The sequence below is a fragment of the Vicugna pacos genome, chromosome 7 (assembly GCF_048564905.1).
Source record: "Vicugna pacos chromosome 7, VicPac4, whole genome shotgun sequence".
Lineage (NCBI taxonomy): Eukaryota > Metazoa > Chordata > Mammalia > Artiodactyla > Camelidae > Vicugna > Vicugna pacos.
Genome location: NC_132993.1, coordinates 60,038,808 through 60,055,266, shown reverse-complemented (window position 1 = coordinate 60,055,266; position 16,459 = coordinate 60,038,808). Strand labels below are relative to the sequence as shown.

Genomic DNA, 16,459 nt, shown 5'->3' with positions numbered 1-16,459 from the left:
GTTTTGGTTTGTTTGTTTAAGCACTTTCTTTTTATGGTAGAGGCATCCATTTCTGTGTGAGCCTGAAGTTTTGGGGTCCTTTGGTGGTTTTTTTAAAAGCGATATTGTGGTCTCACATTGTAATATTTCCTGGAAGAACCAGCTGGCTGTTTATTTTAATTACTTCACAGGAACCCACAGGACAATTTTTGAAGGACATTTTCTTATTACTCATTGTTTAGTATTTTGGTTATGATTTTTTGCCCAACAGGATAGAATTTTCAAGGTAAGCTTCCATTGGTTTTCCTTTTATTTCAGAATAAAAATGTAGAATTCTGTTAGTTTTCCACATCCTCCCCACCTACCCATGTAAAACCCCGGCCCCACTCCCTGCCCCCTCCCCGACTCCAGAAGAAAGGTTCATGGTTTGGGTAAACATTTCTACTAAGTCAGCTTTGAAAGCTAATCATTTAGAGGCAAATGCAGCCTCAAGAAGCACAGTGTTTGGAGGTGTTAGGAGGCATTTAACGCGAATCTTCCTACTCACCAACCTTCGAAACACTGAAGCCTATTAGGATGCCTAGCGCTGCCTGGTAAGAGGGAAATAAACAATATAGAGGAAAGTAAAACAAACATATTCCCTAGATGTGACTTTGGTGCACTTCTAACATCAGAAATACAGATTCACCTCTCATGAGATCATTTTACAGTTAACTGATTGGAAAAATACGCAGCTCTATTATTCATTGTCAGAAGTATACTTATAAAATCAGAGCTCAGTCTAGAGATCGAGTCTTTATTGTGAAACATTGATGGATGTTGTAACATTTCATTTTTGAAGACAGTTCGCCACCTACCCCTCTTACGTAAGTTTAATATTCTTTATTCCATCTCCGACTGGTCAAATAGAAGGTCTCTTACTGCTTTTATAATTTTACTTTCTCTCACTGAAAACCCCCCGGTACATTTCTATATGTGTATTTTGATGAAATACAAAGTGGGGAAAAAAATCACCGTGATATGAATCCCACAGACCACCAAGGAAGATGGCTTTAATTGTAATACTTAGTTTTGAATAACTCTTTGTTAAACTTCCACATGCTTTATTCCATTCAGCCCTTAACCACAGAACAGTCATACAGTCACAAAGCCAGTGAGAATCCTTGAGGTCAGTTGCTCTGGTTTTCCATCTTACAGATGAAAAACTGATATGCAAGGATATTAAGTTAAATTCAAGTTGAATTTCCCAAGGTCTGTGGTCTCCCCACTTTCTCCTGCTTGTTCTGTTCCATGTACTGCTTGTGTCATCCCCATCGGTCAGGTAATAAAACTTTAGTCTCTAACCCAAAGCTGTGGAGACATTCACTGAGCTTGAACCCAACTCTTCGCCTTGTAGCATCGTTTTAGTCTACTCTCTAAAGCTTAGCCTGCTTTAATAAACTCTGCTGCTAAAGGGCCAGGCCCATCCTAGTTTTCAGGAGGGAGGGGTTTCCGTTAGTGTCACAGGGCGCTCAGGATGCCTGGAATTGTCTGGGGAACACCTTCAGGATCATATTTTTTAACTCTTTCTACAAGTTACATGGTGTGTGCTTAGTATTGGTTGAATTGAATGGGACAGCAGAGAGGAGAGGGAACAGATCTGCTCTTGCCATGAAGACTGAGGACCTTCCCTGAGTTTCATAGAGGATGTGCTTAACAGCTAGATAAACTGGAGAACCAAATGCGGCACCACCACTTACAACCTTCGTGGCCTTGGGAAAGTTCCTAGCTTTCCTGACTAGAATTTTCTTTTCTGTAAATACTGTCTACCTTACAGAGATTTTATGCGGATTAAATTAGACAATGTGTGTATAGAGTGAGGCGCACGCACACACCCAGCAATTTACCTTTCCCTGCCCTTCAGGTCTGTCTGGGAGGTGACTGAGAGCTTGCTTCTGCCCTCTGTCTGAGAGCCAGGGCGTTAGAAGCACATTGATCTGTGTCTGGATAGTCTAGCATTTTTGGCACAGCCCGGAAACTCATCTAAAACACCCGGTGTCGCAGTTTCACTTCACTGGCGTGTGTCATACATGCAGCAGTTTTCCTTTGCTTTTTTCTCTAACAGGCCCCTGATAGCAAACATGGCATTGGACAAGAGAACACACCAGTGAAGGGGGTTTTGCCTAGTGAAATTGGATTGTTTTGAAAAATGCTTTATGTAGTAACACACGGTGGAATGATATTTAGTTTACTAAAGGGCCTTGAGTATTTTGCAGAGTAAATATTTCACATCACCAAGCTTCTGTAGCTTTAATATATACAAATGATAAGGATCCTTAAAAATCATTGGTCAAATTTGCCCCTACATTCTCCAGCTTTTCAAAACTTGCAGTGTTCTAAAATCTGTGCTAATACAGTTATCAAGCTATCACAACTTAGAGGATACAAGCGTATATGTGCCAAAATTCAAAAACAGAATCTTTAGACCCTTTTGATATATTTTATGAAAATGTTAATATTTCATGATATATGTGTTTATTATGAAATATTTTATATTAAGCATTTGAGACACATTTTCAATGAGATAGATCCATTTTCAAAGATAGAATGGAAAACTCCTCTAGCAAAAAAAACTCCAATTTAATATTCAGAATAGCACTGCTAACTGTTGTAAGAGTGGCATCGCCCTGTGCCTGTACCACATGCCGTTTTAACTTGGGAACTAGTGCTTCATAGATGTCAGTCCCCTTGGTACCTTTTATAAGACTTCAATCCTGACCAAGACTTCTCCATCCTGTGAAATTATCAAGGTTAAATAAAGCCTTTGAAAACAGAAATCCTTCCCCCTTTCTCCAAATGTGCACAATCTGTAACTTAGAATTACTTGCACAGTGGCTTTTATAATGGAAGATTGTCTTGGAGGTTGGCTGGGGGGTGATAAGGTAGCTGAAAAGAAAAAAAAAAACTAGAGAATAATAGCATTTCAATACAGTTCTGTTAAACATGAGAACATTGGGTTTTGGTAAAATGAACAAAGCAGTTATTTCCAGATGTTTAAAATGTAGACTCCAGGATATCATACAGTTTTGACTAAGTTTCATAGCAAAGACACTACCAAAAGAAAAAAGGAAAGAAACAACACTAGAGATGAACAGGATAATTTGAGAGAAATAACATCAAATAATATCAACTCCTTAGAAAACGACTCTTTAAAGCCGGATGGCTTTCAAATTGATGGAAGCGAGGACTGTAGATGAGTTAGTTGTGTGTTCACCGCGTGTGTGTGTGCATCTGTGACTGGACCTCTGTGCGCTCAGTTACACCACCAGCTGGGTTATTGAGTGAAGATACTGAGAACTGACTTCTGAAAGCATGTATAACTCTTGCCACCCTTTGATTTTAGAAAAGTGTGTTCTGTTCTCTAATGAATAGTGACTGGCTAGCCATAACATCAAAAATTTGGGGCAGGAAAAATCTATTAAGAGTTAGAATTTAATATTCACAAGTGGTCAGTGAAGGACCAGCTACTCCACATTACCTTTTTTAATATTAATTTTTTAAAAGGGTATAATCATGCTACTTTAAGGTGTTATTGGATTTTCAGATTTTCTCAAAAAGGTCTGTTGAAGCACCTACTCCAAACAGAGAGAGGAAGAAAAAAAGCCACATAAATAGCAAATAGGCAAATAATTTTAGCTCCAAATTACAGTGCACACATGGGATGTGATAAAAAATGTTGGCATTCAAGAGTTATAGGATGTTAAAATGTTACACTCTAAGGCTAATGTCCCTTTAATTTCTTTTGAGAGCTCCATGTCACATACTCGTTTTCAAAATATTTTCCCATTAGGTACTTCTTGAATTAAAAATCAGACTACGTCCACCACTACACACATGCAATGTCCCATCTAAAATCTGTTGCTTTAATAGTCTTAAATTTGTGTTCACTTTTAAGCAACACCAAAGCAAGGTAATTCATGGAAAGAGAAGTAGTCACTTATAGTCACTACCTTAACAAATTTTTGCATTAGGTTTAGGGTACGGGAGTTTTACTGTCTTCTCACTGATTTTTCTCACCGTGATTTCAGCACATGCATTTTGTGCATTTTACTTTCACTCACAGTACATCTTGGGAGTTCGGTTGAATATTTGGAGCTGATTCCCCACAGATGCATTCTTTGAACATTTTCTGCAGACAGGATTTGATTGTTCATGTTGTATGTTATCGTTTTTTGATCTTATTACTCTGGCCTGTACAGGCATTCACTTGAACCCATGAAGAGAGTACAGACAGCTGACTGGATGAAGAAGACATTGGGGAAAAAAACTCCCATTGTTTAGATTTCTGTCAGAGGATATAAGAATACTTAATTTCTTTTATCTCTAGGGCTTTCATTATCATTTAAATTTCATTTTACATTAATTGATCAGGGATTAGTAAAGCCATTATGCAGAAATTAGAATAAGACAAGCCAGATGGAATGAATAATTCATGAAGTCCAATTACGTTTTATTTCTGGTATACTTTCAAACTTGCCTCTGACTTCTGTGCTATTTTGATGTGACAATATTCATTGGAAATGAAGAGTGCCATTTTAATTTATTGTATCCCTCCGGGGTGGAAGCATTTGTATGCAGTGGGGGTGTGCTAATGCATTCCCTACAAAACACCAGTTTCAGTGCTCTTAGAAATACTGGGAAATCTGGAAAATGTGGTTCACCTTTATGAAATTTCGGGGCAGTGTACTGAGCCCCACCAGTCCACCTGATTTGGCTGAACTGACCCTAGATAGAAATAGACCAGTCTCAAAGCGCTGAGATTTTTTTCACCCTTCAGAAGAGCTACAAATCCCCTTTAAAATACATAGCCCCATTCCCGCCGCAAAGGAACCATTCAAGAATATGGCCTAGAGATAGACTGAAAGCAGAGTTGCAGCTACAGAAAACGACCACGAGGTGGCAGGCGTTGCCTTCAGTGCAAAGGGTTCCGGGTCCACGGGACCACCGGGGCTTCCAGAGCCTTCCCAGTGGGTCTGATCCCGGCAGGCAGAGCATGGTTGGGTTCGGGCCGCGAACGATTCTCCGAGCCTAGCCCGGCGAGAATTCCGAGCTAATGGGTAGCCCCGTCCACCTGTCTGGAATGTCGCGCACGACTGTGTCTGAAACCGCCTCCCCCTGCCCGTCCCAGCCCCCAGCCCCTTAAGAGTCCCTCCCCCCATCCTCCCCACCCCCGGTATTTATTTATGCCAGTGGACAGTTCTTGTAACATTAAAGCTGCGGTTCACCTTCTCTAGGACTTTCATCTCGGGAAGTTTTATGACACTTTGTGAATGTGCAAAGTTTTTAATTAGGCTCGCTAGACAGCCCGAGGCAGCAGCAGCGCCACAAAGTCTTCACGGTCTCTCTGCTTTACAGCACAACAAGCCGCTCTACTCCTTTGAAGACAATGCAGACTATGTGTACGATGTCATGTGGTCCCCTGTGCATCCCGCGCTCTTTGCCTGCGTGGACGGGATGGGGCGCTTGGACCTCTGGAACCTCAACAATGACACCGAGGTGAGCGGCGGCGCAGGCGCCGGGCCGGGCGGGCTGGGAGGGGGGCGTCGTCGGCCTCTCTCCCGTCTCCCTCTCTCTCCAAAAAGGCCTATTTTGGGCAGACCCTCCAATTGCAGCCGGGCTGCCCGACCCCCCATCCTAGACTGCTCTGTAGGGAATTGGCAGATGCATTGGCCAAAAATCACTTAATCTCACTTCATCCCTAAACCGTGACAGAATCCTGGACAATTGACGACCCTTCTTTGCAAAGAGCAAAACCATACGTGTTCACGCCTTTCACTGCGGGAAAGGACACTCAGGCAGATTTCAGAGCGTGTTGAAATAACTGTTGGCAAACACTTGGAAAAGTAAGCTCTTGTGGACGCTGACTTGAGATTGGGCTTTTAAAAAGGGCTGTTTGCCAGTGTTTGCTATTTGCAGGATTTCTGTTTTAAATCCAAAAGGTGATTTCTGTTGACTGTTTATGTTTAGATCTGTCCTCCATTTGAATTTTACAAGGTGAATAATCCTTGTCTAAGATACTGAATTCACAGGCAGACTTTACAGTAGCTTCTAACTCTGAACATGCATGTTAAACTCAGTATTTTTTAATGAAGATTTTATCGTGTCGCATTTAGAGTACTTCACAAGTGAAAAATAGCCAGTTTTTTTCCCAAAAAGCAGTTGGCAATAATGTAACATTCTTTTAAAAAATTATGCTGTATATATATTTATGTCGTAAAAATTATACCGTGTGCATTTTTCCTTTTTCTACTCTCAAAATTGTTGAGGTGCTAACTCAGCTACTAGGGTTTTTGGTTGGGTTGTTTTTTTTTTAAAAACATGAATGTTAAATGTCCTTAAGTTTAATACAATAAAATGGTCTTGTCACCGTCTCCTGGTCTGTGATTCAGGGCAGTTCTCCATCAATAAGAATAGACAGGTAAGAAGAACAAGTGTTGAAAACTACATGTCAAGTGGAGAACGAGAGAGGGGTCTTTTGAAGTGTTCTGAGCAGGAAACGGCTCAGCCTTTTTAATTAGGAAGCCTAAAGCTGGAGGATATGAGGAGGAGCGGGTTCCCTTGTATTTTTTGTGGGAGGGGGCAGGGAAATATCCTTCAGGTGTTATTGTTGAGTCATTGTATCTTGCAAGATTACATAGACTTAAAATCACTGCCACATAGTTGTCTTTAAAAAAAAAAAAACCTTTCAGTTTAAGACCTGTGTCTAATAAACATGTCTGGTTTGGGCTTTTTGGCTGCAAGAACTGAGTGATAAGGACAAGAGTTATGTGAAGAAGCATCTTTGAAAATAATCAAAAGGCATGAATACGTGCAGTGCCCATCATTTCAGATGCTGAAATGTTTATAACATTATTGCTTTTAATAGAGGGTGTTGTTAGTCTACAGTGTAATGGTTTCCCATAGTCTTTCATCACTATTGATTAGTCATATTGCTTCTATCTGCTAGAATAAACTCATTCACCTAAAACAACGAAAAAATAGAGGCTTTCCAGATTGATTTAGGAGACAACTCCCACTTATTAGAAATCAGTTTTAGTAGAAGTGACATTAAGGTGATGTTCAGCTACAATGCAATGGAGTGAGTGTTCCACTAACTCCTTAATAATTTCTCTGTAACTGTTTTTGTTTAGTTTTTTAATTTGCTTTTTAGGTAAAACAGAATTAATGCTCAGCATCACCTAATGTGATTTTTTCCCTTGCCTCCCTCTAGACAACCACATAAGTGCTTTATAGCTAACCATTTAAAAAAAATTGTTACTTAGCATGCAAATCCTCTAGTTTTGCGGTGAACATAATTCTGATTTCACAATAATAGCAGATATATTGAGCCGGATTCAAATCCTGTAATAACTAAAGACTTTTAAAAACCCTCATCATTTTTGCCTTCTATCAGGTTGACAAGATTTTTCAAATATTTGTCCGATTAGGAACTAGATTTGCTTTAAAAACAAAACAAAACAAAAAACCCAGAACCTGAATTCTGTGTTGCTTTGCCGTTGTTCAAAATACTGTGCTTTTAAACCAAGTTGTCCCAGCTGCTCCTATGCTTCAGTATCACTGACCTCTACAAAATGTGTGAGTGAGCCGTGTGTATATATCCTGTCTTTGCAGTTAAAATGATTACACCTTGAAAAAATGAAACTATTTGTAAAACTACAATACGAGGATAAGAAAGAAACAATATATATATGGGTTATTTTCATTATAGATTCATCAGCTTTTGAAAGGTCATTACCAAACTAATGAAATATATTTTTGTTATTTCCTTCATGCATTCAGTAATTCTTATAGCACATATGTCAAATAGATTGAATCTTTTTTTTTTTTTACCATTTACCATATCTATGAAAAGAAATTTTTAAATGGTTAAAATATTAGTTGCTTCAGTTTGCTACATTACTTAATTCCAAGTAAATAAAATTCTTTAAAACATTTTAGGCATAAGTTAAAATGTATCAAACATGAGTTTATTTCTTTTTATCGTATTTATATTAAGATTAAATACTTTTTATTTCAATTTTTGTGGTTGTTCATAGATAAAATCTGATATTGACTAGAGTTAGGTAACTATGACCCTGTATGAGCTCTCTAAATTATGGAGTTAAGAATTAACTCTGAAAACCCTACAGCTGAATCTCAGATTTGTTTCTGAGTTGCACACTAACAATACAGTGTATTGACAGAATTATGGCCCATCTAAATTCACATTGTTTTGGCCTTTGAAGAGTTTGGTTAAAAATTCAGGCTCTAGCCCTGCACAGTAGGTACCTTTACTGTAGAAATTGTGTATTTAAAAAAAATTAATGAGCTGGGGACTTTTGCTTTACATTTCTGCTCACAATTGACATACAGTGATTTAAGCAGGTAAAAGAATTTTTATTGATTTCAAGATTAAGTTTAAACATAGATTCTTACATATGATGGAGTTTTTATTGCTATTTTAAAGATAGGCATTGGGTCAATACTCTCATATAAACAGATGGTTTCAATTCCCTGAATAACAGAATGCCGGGGGAGCTAAGGCACAGTACATGTCGTGTTTCCATCCTAACCGGACAAGTTTATTAGACACAGGTCTTAAATAGTGGTGTAAGATGATGTTGGTGGCCGTCTTTTCACTATGCATTTTGTTTGTTTTAACATTTACCTTGTTCTTTTTTAATGGCCTGCTGTCATTTCCTATTGAACATTACGGTAGAAGTCTCGGAGATCTGATCTTTCTATCAGTTATAAACCTCCAGTCTTAAAGACAAGAGTTTACACAACTGATGATGAAAGAGAGGTAGACCCACTAAAATTCTTTTTCCAAACACTAAGGTTCTTGTAGCAAATACTGTAGGTTCCATTTCAGCACCTCCGGTTCACTTTCATAATGATTGTTACTGTAATTAGCAACGTTGTCCGATTTCAGGTGTTTATTAAAGGAGACAGAAGGCTTTTTCTACAAGTGAGTGCTCCATTCGGTCAGGATATCACCCTGAGGACATTTCCAAAATTATGGAGCACTTCCTACACCTTGGTGTTGCTGGGAGGAAGAAAAATGGGGGGAAAAAGAAGAAAAAAAAAAGAGGGGAATTTGATTCTTTGAAGTTTTTCACCTGCTTACTTTTCCTCCTTCTGAGCATCCCCTACCCAATGAGGTTTTGAGGCATCAATAAATCTTTTTCCCCCTGAAGACACATATCAATATGACTTTTATTCCATCATACACCCCATTCCTGCCTTTTATATTATCCTTAATCTTAGTAAATCCCAAAATCTCCCTCTCCACTGATCCATAAATCATGACCTGATCAAGAAATACCACGTTTAGCTGCTGTTTGTATGTTGTGTGTGTATTCTGCATAATCTGAAGGATTGATGTCACTTGCTGCCCACTGACTGTGGAGAAAGACTCTCCCTCTTTTCCTTTTTGTTAAAATGTCTCTTCTCTCAACCCCTTAATTCAGTGGAGCATATGATTTAAGAACAATGAATCCTTTTCACCCCGCACAGGGGATGTATATTACTTCATGCACATGAAGGCAGTGGTGACTCACCAGCTAAACCTATCATTGTCAATTCGTATATTTAAATTCATATTCAGAGCTTCTTTGTTTCTGTTGTCCCCTTTGGCAGGTTCCGACAGCAAGTGTGGCCATTGAGGGGGCGTCCGCCCTAAACCGCGTTCGTTGGGCTCAAGGTGGCAAAGAAGTTGCTGTTGGGGACTCAGAAGGCCGTATTTGGATCTATGACGTTGGAGAGGTACCTGTTGTTTGGTTTGTTTGTTTTCTATTTGTGTATCTAGTTGAAAGACGTAGAGAAATTACTGACAAGACCTCATGGGCCATGAGAGCCCTCTTGAGTGCGTTTGCAAACTTCCACTGACTTCAGCGGGAGTTCAGTGAGACCTCCTCAGGGCCTAATTTGGTCTTCCATCTCCACGCACAGGACCCTTTAGTTAATGATCTAGGCTCCTTCCAGAGTGCTGTAGAATCCCCAGCTACCCTGTGGTGAAGCATGCACTTCCCACCAATTTCATGAGAATGAGAAGTTTGCCAAATCATCATGCTAACATCAACAATGGAATTTGTTGTTTACTTTGAAAAGTCAAGCTTTAGTGGGTATGTTCAATTAAATGGGATATTATTACTCTTGAATTAAAATGTAGTCAGTTAAGAAGGCTACGGCAAATCAGAACTTCATACCGTCTTTATGATATTCAAAGTTTTATTATATGAAATGTATGCTCTGGTATATCTTGTTACATGATATGTAAAGTATTTCTGAGTATCTTGGCACATATCAGAAAAACTATCTTATTTCAGATAAGTCTTCTTGAATTTTCATACTGTATTTAATATTACATAATCAGTCATACACCACCATATCTATTGATTTTTACTCTCTGAGAAAGTGTTGATAAAAGCCTTCATTTCTGATGAGGTTAAAGAATTTTTTTCTGAAAGACAAAGAAAATATTGACCTTTAAAGCAAAAAAAAAAAGAGAGAGAGAGTGTTGTGTAATATTTTTTTGGCGTAATATGAATCTAATGTTTGCATTCTGGGGGAAAATGTACCACATTTGTATGCATAATGTCCTAGACCCAGGAAGTGCTCTGTGAGTCCCTGGTGGATGGGCTTAGCTGGCCACGCTGAGAAGGATTCTTTATGATTTTATCCATGAGGTTTGTTCTATAATAGAACTTTTGATGATCTGTCCTGCTGTATGGTAGAGGTAGTTGTGTTGAAACAAACTGGATTTTGTATGCGTGTGTGTGCGCGTGCACGTGTATTTTAATTCGGCCAGAGACAGAAACTGAATGACTTTAGAAATGGGAATTTTCTGTTTGGGAATGCACAACTCTTAGGTAAAACAGCTAGAAGACTCTCTTGGTTTTACTGCGTGCTCCCCCCCTTAACTACTGATGCCACAAGCTGAGTCATTCAGACAGTGACAAAGACTCTGTTAATATTTATCTCCAGCGGTGAGGGTGCAAATGGTCCGATGACTACTGACGTAGTTTGGAGTCTTTGGGAAAGAGAGTATAACCTCTGAATTGAAAATACTGCCAGTAGTTTTAAAGCAGTATTTTCTTCAATGAATATTTATAGTCAATGCATCTTTTTATTAAAATAAAATTAAACAACAAAAACAAATACATTGGCTCATTTACTAAAAAATTTAAAAGGTAGCAAAGAAGAATATAAAGACACAAAAAGGTTTCTCTCTTTCTTTGAAACAAGTATAACTGCAAGAGAGAAATAAATGGAGACACACTCAGATGAAATGGCAGAAAATAGATGAAATTTAAAAACTCTTTTCTCTACCTCCCTTGCTTATAAATAACGTCCCTTAACTCTCAAGATTATATGCGGCATTAATTGTTTTATCCAAGAGGACTGAAAAGCAGAATAGTTTAACAATCTGGTTTATTTAAAGAAAGGCATTTTGACAGTCTATCTGTTGACCACAAATAATTTGTGGTCATGTATACATGTATATAATATATAATATACATTCAGACACCCCATCTCCAGGCAATAAGAAAACACAACATAACATACATATATAGAATTTTCTGCAGTAAAGTGATTTTATAGCCGTTGGACAGAATTACTTGAATATGACTCATATTTGGGGAGTATATATGATTTTGCAGAAGTTGCTTTGGCTGATATGTGGTTGCTAAAATGTCTTTCTGGGTCACTGTCATCATTTCTAAATGGTAAAGTGTTGTTACACTTGTATTTCTACTCTTGTACAAGCAAGTCAGGCTGGTTTTCATTTTTGTGTTATTGCCCTTACTTTCCTAAGTGATATTACAGACTATAGAAATGTCTGCAGCTCTGGGCCGGTCTCCCCTATTGTCTGGAGTCTAGACAGGCCATAGAAAAATCTCCGTGGCATACAATAGGCCGAACAATGTGTAGGCTTGTTTATCCCTACAAATTCACTACCAGGAAAAAAAAAGGGGGGGGGTTACACTATTTTATTGAGAGTAGGTAATATTATAATCTTCTAGTCCTTTTCTGAAAGACCAAAAATCAAGGCAGGCTTTACGTTTGAACAATTCTGTTTTGTCTAATCTTACACAAAGCAATCTATAGCTCAGAAAAACTCAGGCTTAATAATTTTGTCATGACTGTAGCTTTTTTCCTAAGTATTTTTGTAAGACATTTACAAGTTTATCTCATATTTATCTGGGGGGAGAAATAAAGGGGTGCTTTTCTGTTTCTGCTTGCTCACTTCTATACCCTGTTCTAAATCTCTGAAGACCAGTTCTATGGAGGTTCCACGTACTACGAGGAAAGATGACTTTCCTCCGGCTGAGCTTAACTGAAGCCCACTTCTGAGAGATGGCAGGTTGCTTCATAGCAAACACCGCCATTATTGTAATTACTGCTATCTTGCTCACCAACCTAGAACTGGCGGAGCATAACTGTACTAGGAGGAGAAGGGCACCCTGTAAACAGTGCGCCCCTCTCCCAGCCTTCCAAATCCCCTGCCCTGCAGAAAGCCAGCCAGAGTGCCTTCACGGCAACCTGGCCCATTTAGAATTCAAGGTCAAATCCAAGACTGGCATACAGCTGACAAGAGGGAATGAGCTTGAGCAGGAAGGGATTTCAAGAAGAAAAAATATAGAGGAAAAGAAAAAATATGTTATCGAGGATCAAATTGCCAGAAGACTGTGCTACCATTATCTGTATTCAAAATTGGTCCTCCAGTCTGCATTAAAACAGAACCTCTCACCAGGGTCATGCTGGCCTTTGGATGGAAAGCCTTGCTTTGTGGAACCCTCTAGGAGAAGATGAAACACTTTCAGATAAGCCTTATAATGCAATGTGTATAAGAAAGGAAGTGGTTGTTTTTAGAGGACACTTTGTCCATCCATGTTCCTTGGGACCTCAGTACTTTGAATCAGTGTCTGTCTGTGGGAAGACCCCTCGCATTCATTCTGTCGTGGTTTATTTGACTGAGAGCTCTGTTAGGCTGAGGAGAACAGAGTGGGCAGCAGGCTATCTTTTGCCAAAGTCTCATTTCAGAGTGAGGTTGGCTTCATGGTTGTGCCCTGTGCAGAGGAGCCCTGAGCTTCGTTTCATGTTCTGCTGTCATTGTCTTGCAACTGTTAAGACATTTTTCAATAGTGTGCTTATCTTTTCATTTTTGCACTGGGCCCCACAAATTCTGTAGTCAATTCTGTCCACAAGAGTATTGCTCTTAATACACTCACAGTGCAAATCAGAAATGAAAATTTTTGAGATACGGTTACATGTTGTACATGCCATATGATCTTGTTATTATTACCTATTCTTTAAGACTTTAAAAATGTTGAATGAGACTAGGAATGACTATTTTGAGATCCATGAAAATAGAGCTGAAGCGATACTGGATATTCTAATTCACCTCCCCAGAACTCTCTTTTGATCACATCATTCTTTTAACTGAAAGTATAATACAGTTTTGGGAAGGACCTCTATGATGCCTGCTTCAGTTGGAGTTGAGAGGGACAGCCCTTCTCCATCCACCTGGTTGTCTAGAACTCCCTGGTAAGAGACTCCTGTGACTGACAATGGAGACACCTCCATTCAAGTCCAGGTAGATGCACCTTCCTGTGAGACCTGACACTCAGCCAGAAGGGCACTGCAGAAAGGGACTCTGGTGTCACCAGCCATTAACAATCGTCTGCCTCATCTGTCCCAGCTGAGGCTGCAGCTGCTGCAGGGAGTCCCAGCACGGTGCCCCCATGATCATGCCTCCTCCATTATGTACAATTATCCTCCATGACTTTTAAAATGATGGCAGAGAGCAGTGGCTTGAATCCAGATTTACTGATGCAATTTATTATGAACTTCTTAAGTGGTAAACAGAGGATTGTCTATGAGCTGGCTGAAATCACCAGACTGAGTTTGTCCATCCTCTTTTTTTTGTTGTTGTTGTTACATTTAAATGGCAGAGGCATGAGTAATATCTCAAGGCCTATGACTAAGGAGGTAAAATATAAAACCACAGTGTTTTCAGGTAGGCCACATGATGCTTTGTTTATATAGCACACATTTTTGGTTGTTTGATTTCAGCATTGTGTCTGGAAAACATACTGTACACATATATTTTCACAGATAGGGGTCTATTTGTAGAACAGGTGCTTAACTCCTATTAGCATAAATGGAAGTTATGTGAATTCAGTGGAAGACAGAGAAGACCCTTTTTATTATTTGGCTATAATTTTTATTCTATTCATGTATCTTAAAAGTGACTTAAATACACAGTGGTTGCATGCACCATTTAAATTTTCTGAGATCTAAATTTTAAAATGAGCCTAGCTCTTGAATAAGTTTTGAGGATTGTGCTCCCCAAACTGTGAGATGTAGTCTGTTTGTTTTGGAGCTGTGATCCCATTCAATTAATTGAAAGATGGGTAAGATAACAAGTCATAAATTAACTACAAATACGACCTGAAAATGTTGGGTGCGTTCTTCTTCAGAATACACTCAGAGAGACCTGTTAATCATTGTTGGATTTTTTTAAAATGATGTGTGAACACACATATTAAGAAGTAAAAATAAAAATTACTCACTGCCGTGGCTCCTTTACCGAATAGCAAGCTTTTCTATATATACACATATATATGGAACTATTGTAACAGCACATGGGCCAATGAATGTAGAATTATTCACGTGTCCTAATGATTGACAGTCAGCCTATCTACCTGTCTTTCTTGCAGATGTGTTTTAGAGAAAGCCCGTTGTCATTGTCTCTGCTTCAGTGCTGTCAAACAGATGCAGCTGTCATAAATATCCCCTAACAACTATGTTTGCTGCTTATCTGAATTAGGTAGAATGCTGTTTGCAGCTCCAGTTTTGAAAGAAGCAGTTTATCTTCCACCTCCTATTCATTCCTTTTCTCCATTAACCTCTTCAAGGGAAGATTTTGTTTTCAGTTATGATAAATACACATAAGTTTCAAATCCCTGGTTTTATTTCTACAGTGGTCAAATGATAAAATTCCAAAATCATTTTCAGCTTAAAGTAGAATTTGAAAAATAGAATGGCAACTTAAAACTGTAATGTGAGAGATGACTAAATCTTCCTGTGCTAGCTTTGTTTGGTATCCCATTCACTAATCACCCAAGGAAATGTGCATTAATCTTTAAATTTTAACCCTGAACTTTGGCAGCATTTCATATAGCTTGTTTGATGTGACTGGGGCCAAAAGAATGACAGTCATTTTATTATAGATTTCAGTAAATATAATAAATTGGACATTTGTCAATGTTAAAATGGCCTTGAAAAACTCGGAAAAGAAAAAAATGCAGAAGAATGTGAGAGATCAAATGCAACTGCTAACGCCATAAAACATGATTTTAAATGTTCACTTGAACATATTTTAAAGCTGAAATTGAAAACTAGAATGAAATGTTTATTTGGAATCTCAACAGGAAAAATGACCCATGATGTATTTTAGAGTGATGGTCAAGGTGCAGTGTACGAGGACTGTTAACAAGTGCCTCAAACCGTTCTCCTAGCCAGCTAGAACAAGAATAAGAGGAGATTTGATGAGCCATTTTTCTTGTACTTTAAATAGCAGTTCAATATAGGAGCATCTGATAAACTTAGAAGTATTGGCAGTTAGAGTGGGTTTGAGTGACACAGAATAAATACCATTTATGGTTTTTAAGTGGATTACACTTAGGCAGTAACCGTTTGCTTTGTGGAACTACTTCGTGTTTTCCAGTAGGACAGTGCCTGCATCCACTTTGCACAGGAATTTGTGCCCTGAATATAAATAATTGCCCTCCATGGGGTGGGGGTGCAAGACACAAAGTAGGAAGTTAAACTGAAATTTGGGGGTTAATTCAAATAAGAGTTCCTTAGTAAAAAAGAACCGCACTTGAAATCAGTCGATTTAATTCTTGTGCTTTATGAAGGCCATTATCCCCAGCTGAGGACGAGCCTGACAGCCTCCAGAAGAGGAGGGCAGAGCTAGGCTCAGCTTCCCCCAGTCCAGGTATAATCACCCGAAAGTCTTGTGTTTCTCATTAAGTGAGTGTGGCCATAAGTTGCCAGACTTTTGAAGGTCTTTGCAAAGTACTGGCTGCTTCTTCAATGGATAAACAATATGTTTTCATTAGTTGATGCTAAACACTTCTTTTGACTTTTCCCTCCATGGAGAAGACAAGACTTTGGCATAAACGATTCTGTGATGACAAACATTCAGATAAAAACTGAAAATCCAACTTAGTTCTACCAGTAATATCTAGATATTTGATGCTATAGAAACAAAACATCAGGACTTGCCAGTTTTTAACCTGGACTTTTATTATCATAGCCACAAACTCATGCCGTTAGCTCAAAAAGCACAAAGGCATATTTGTGTGGGCAGATCTGGAGTGCTAATATAATTATATAAAATAAGCTACTTTCAAGTAATATATTAATTCATTTCCTTGTCATAATAAAT

At 38.6% G+C, this 16,459-nt stretch overlaps 1 protein-coding gene across 9 annotated transcripts in view; it reads left to right on the top strand.

Moving 5' to 3' along the window:
• DYNC1I1 (dynein cytoplasmic 1 intermediate chain 1) overlaps positions 1–16,459 on the top strand; it is a 435,553-nt gene that overhangs the window by 398,880 nt on the left and 20,214 nt on the right. For all 9 annotated transcript variants that reach the window (XM_072964956.1, XM_072964954.1, XM_072964953.1 and 6 more), the window contains 2 exons: positions 5,374–5,514; positions 9,637–9,762. In XM_072964956.1, the coding sequence (XP_072821057.1) occupies positions 5,374–5,514; positions 9,637–9,762 (267 nt within the window). The remainder of the gene's footprint in view (positions 1–5,373; positions 5,515–9,636; positions 9,763–16,459) is intronic.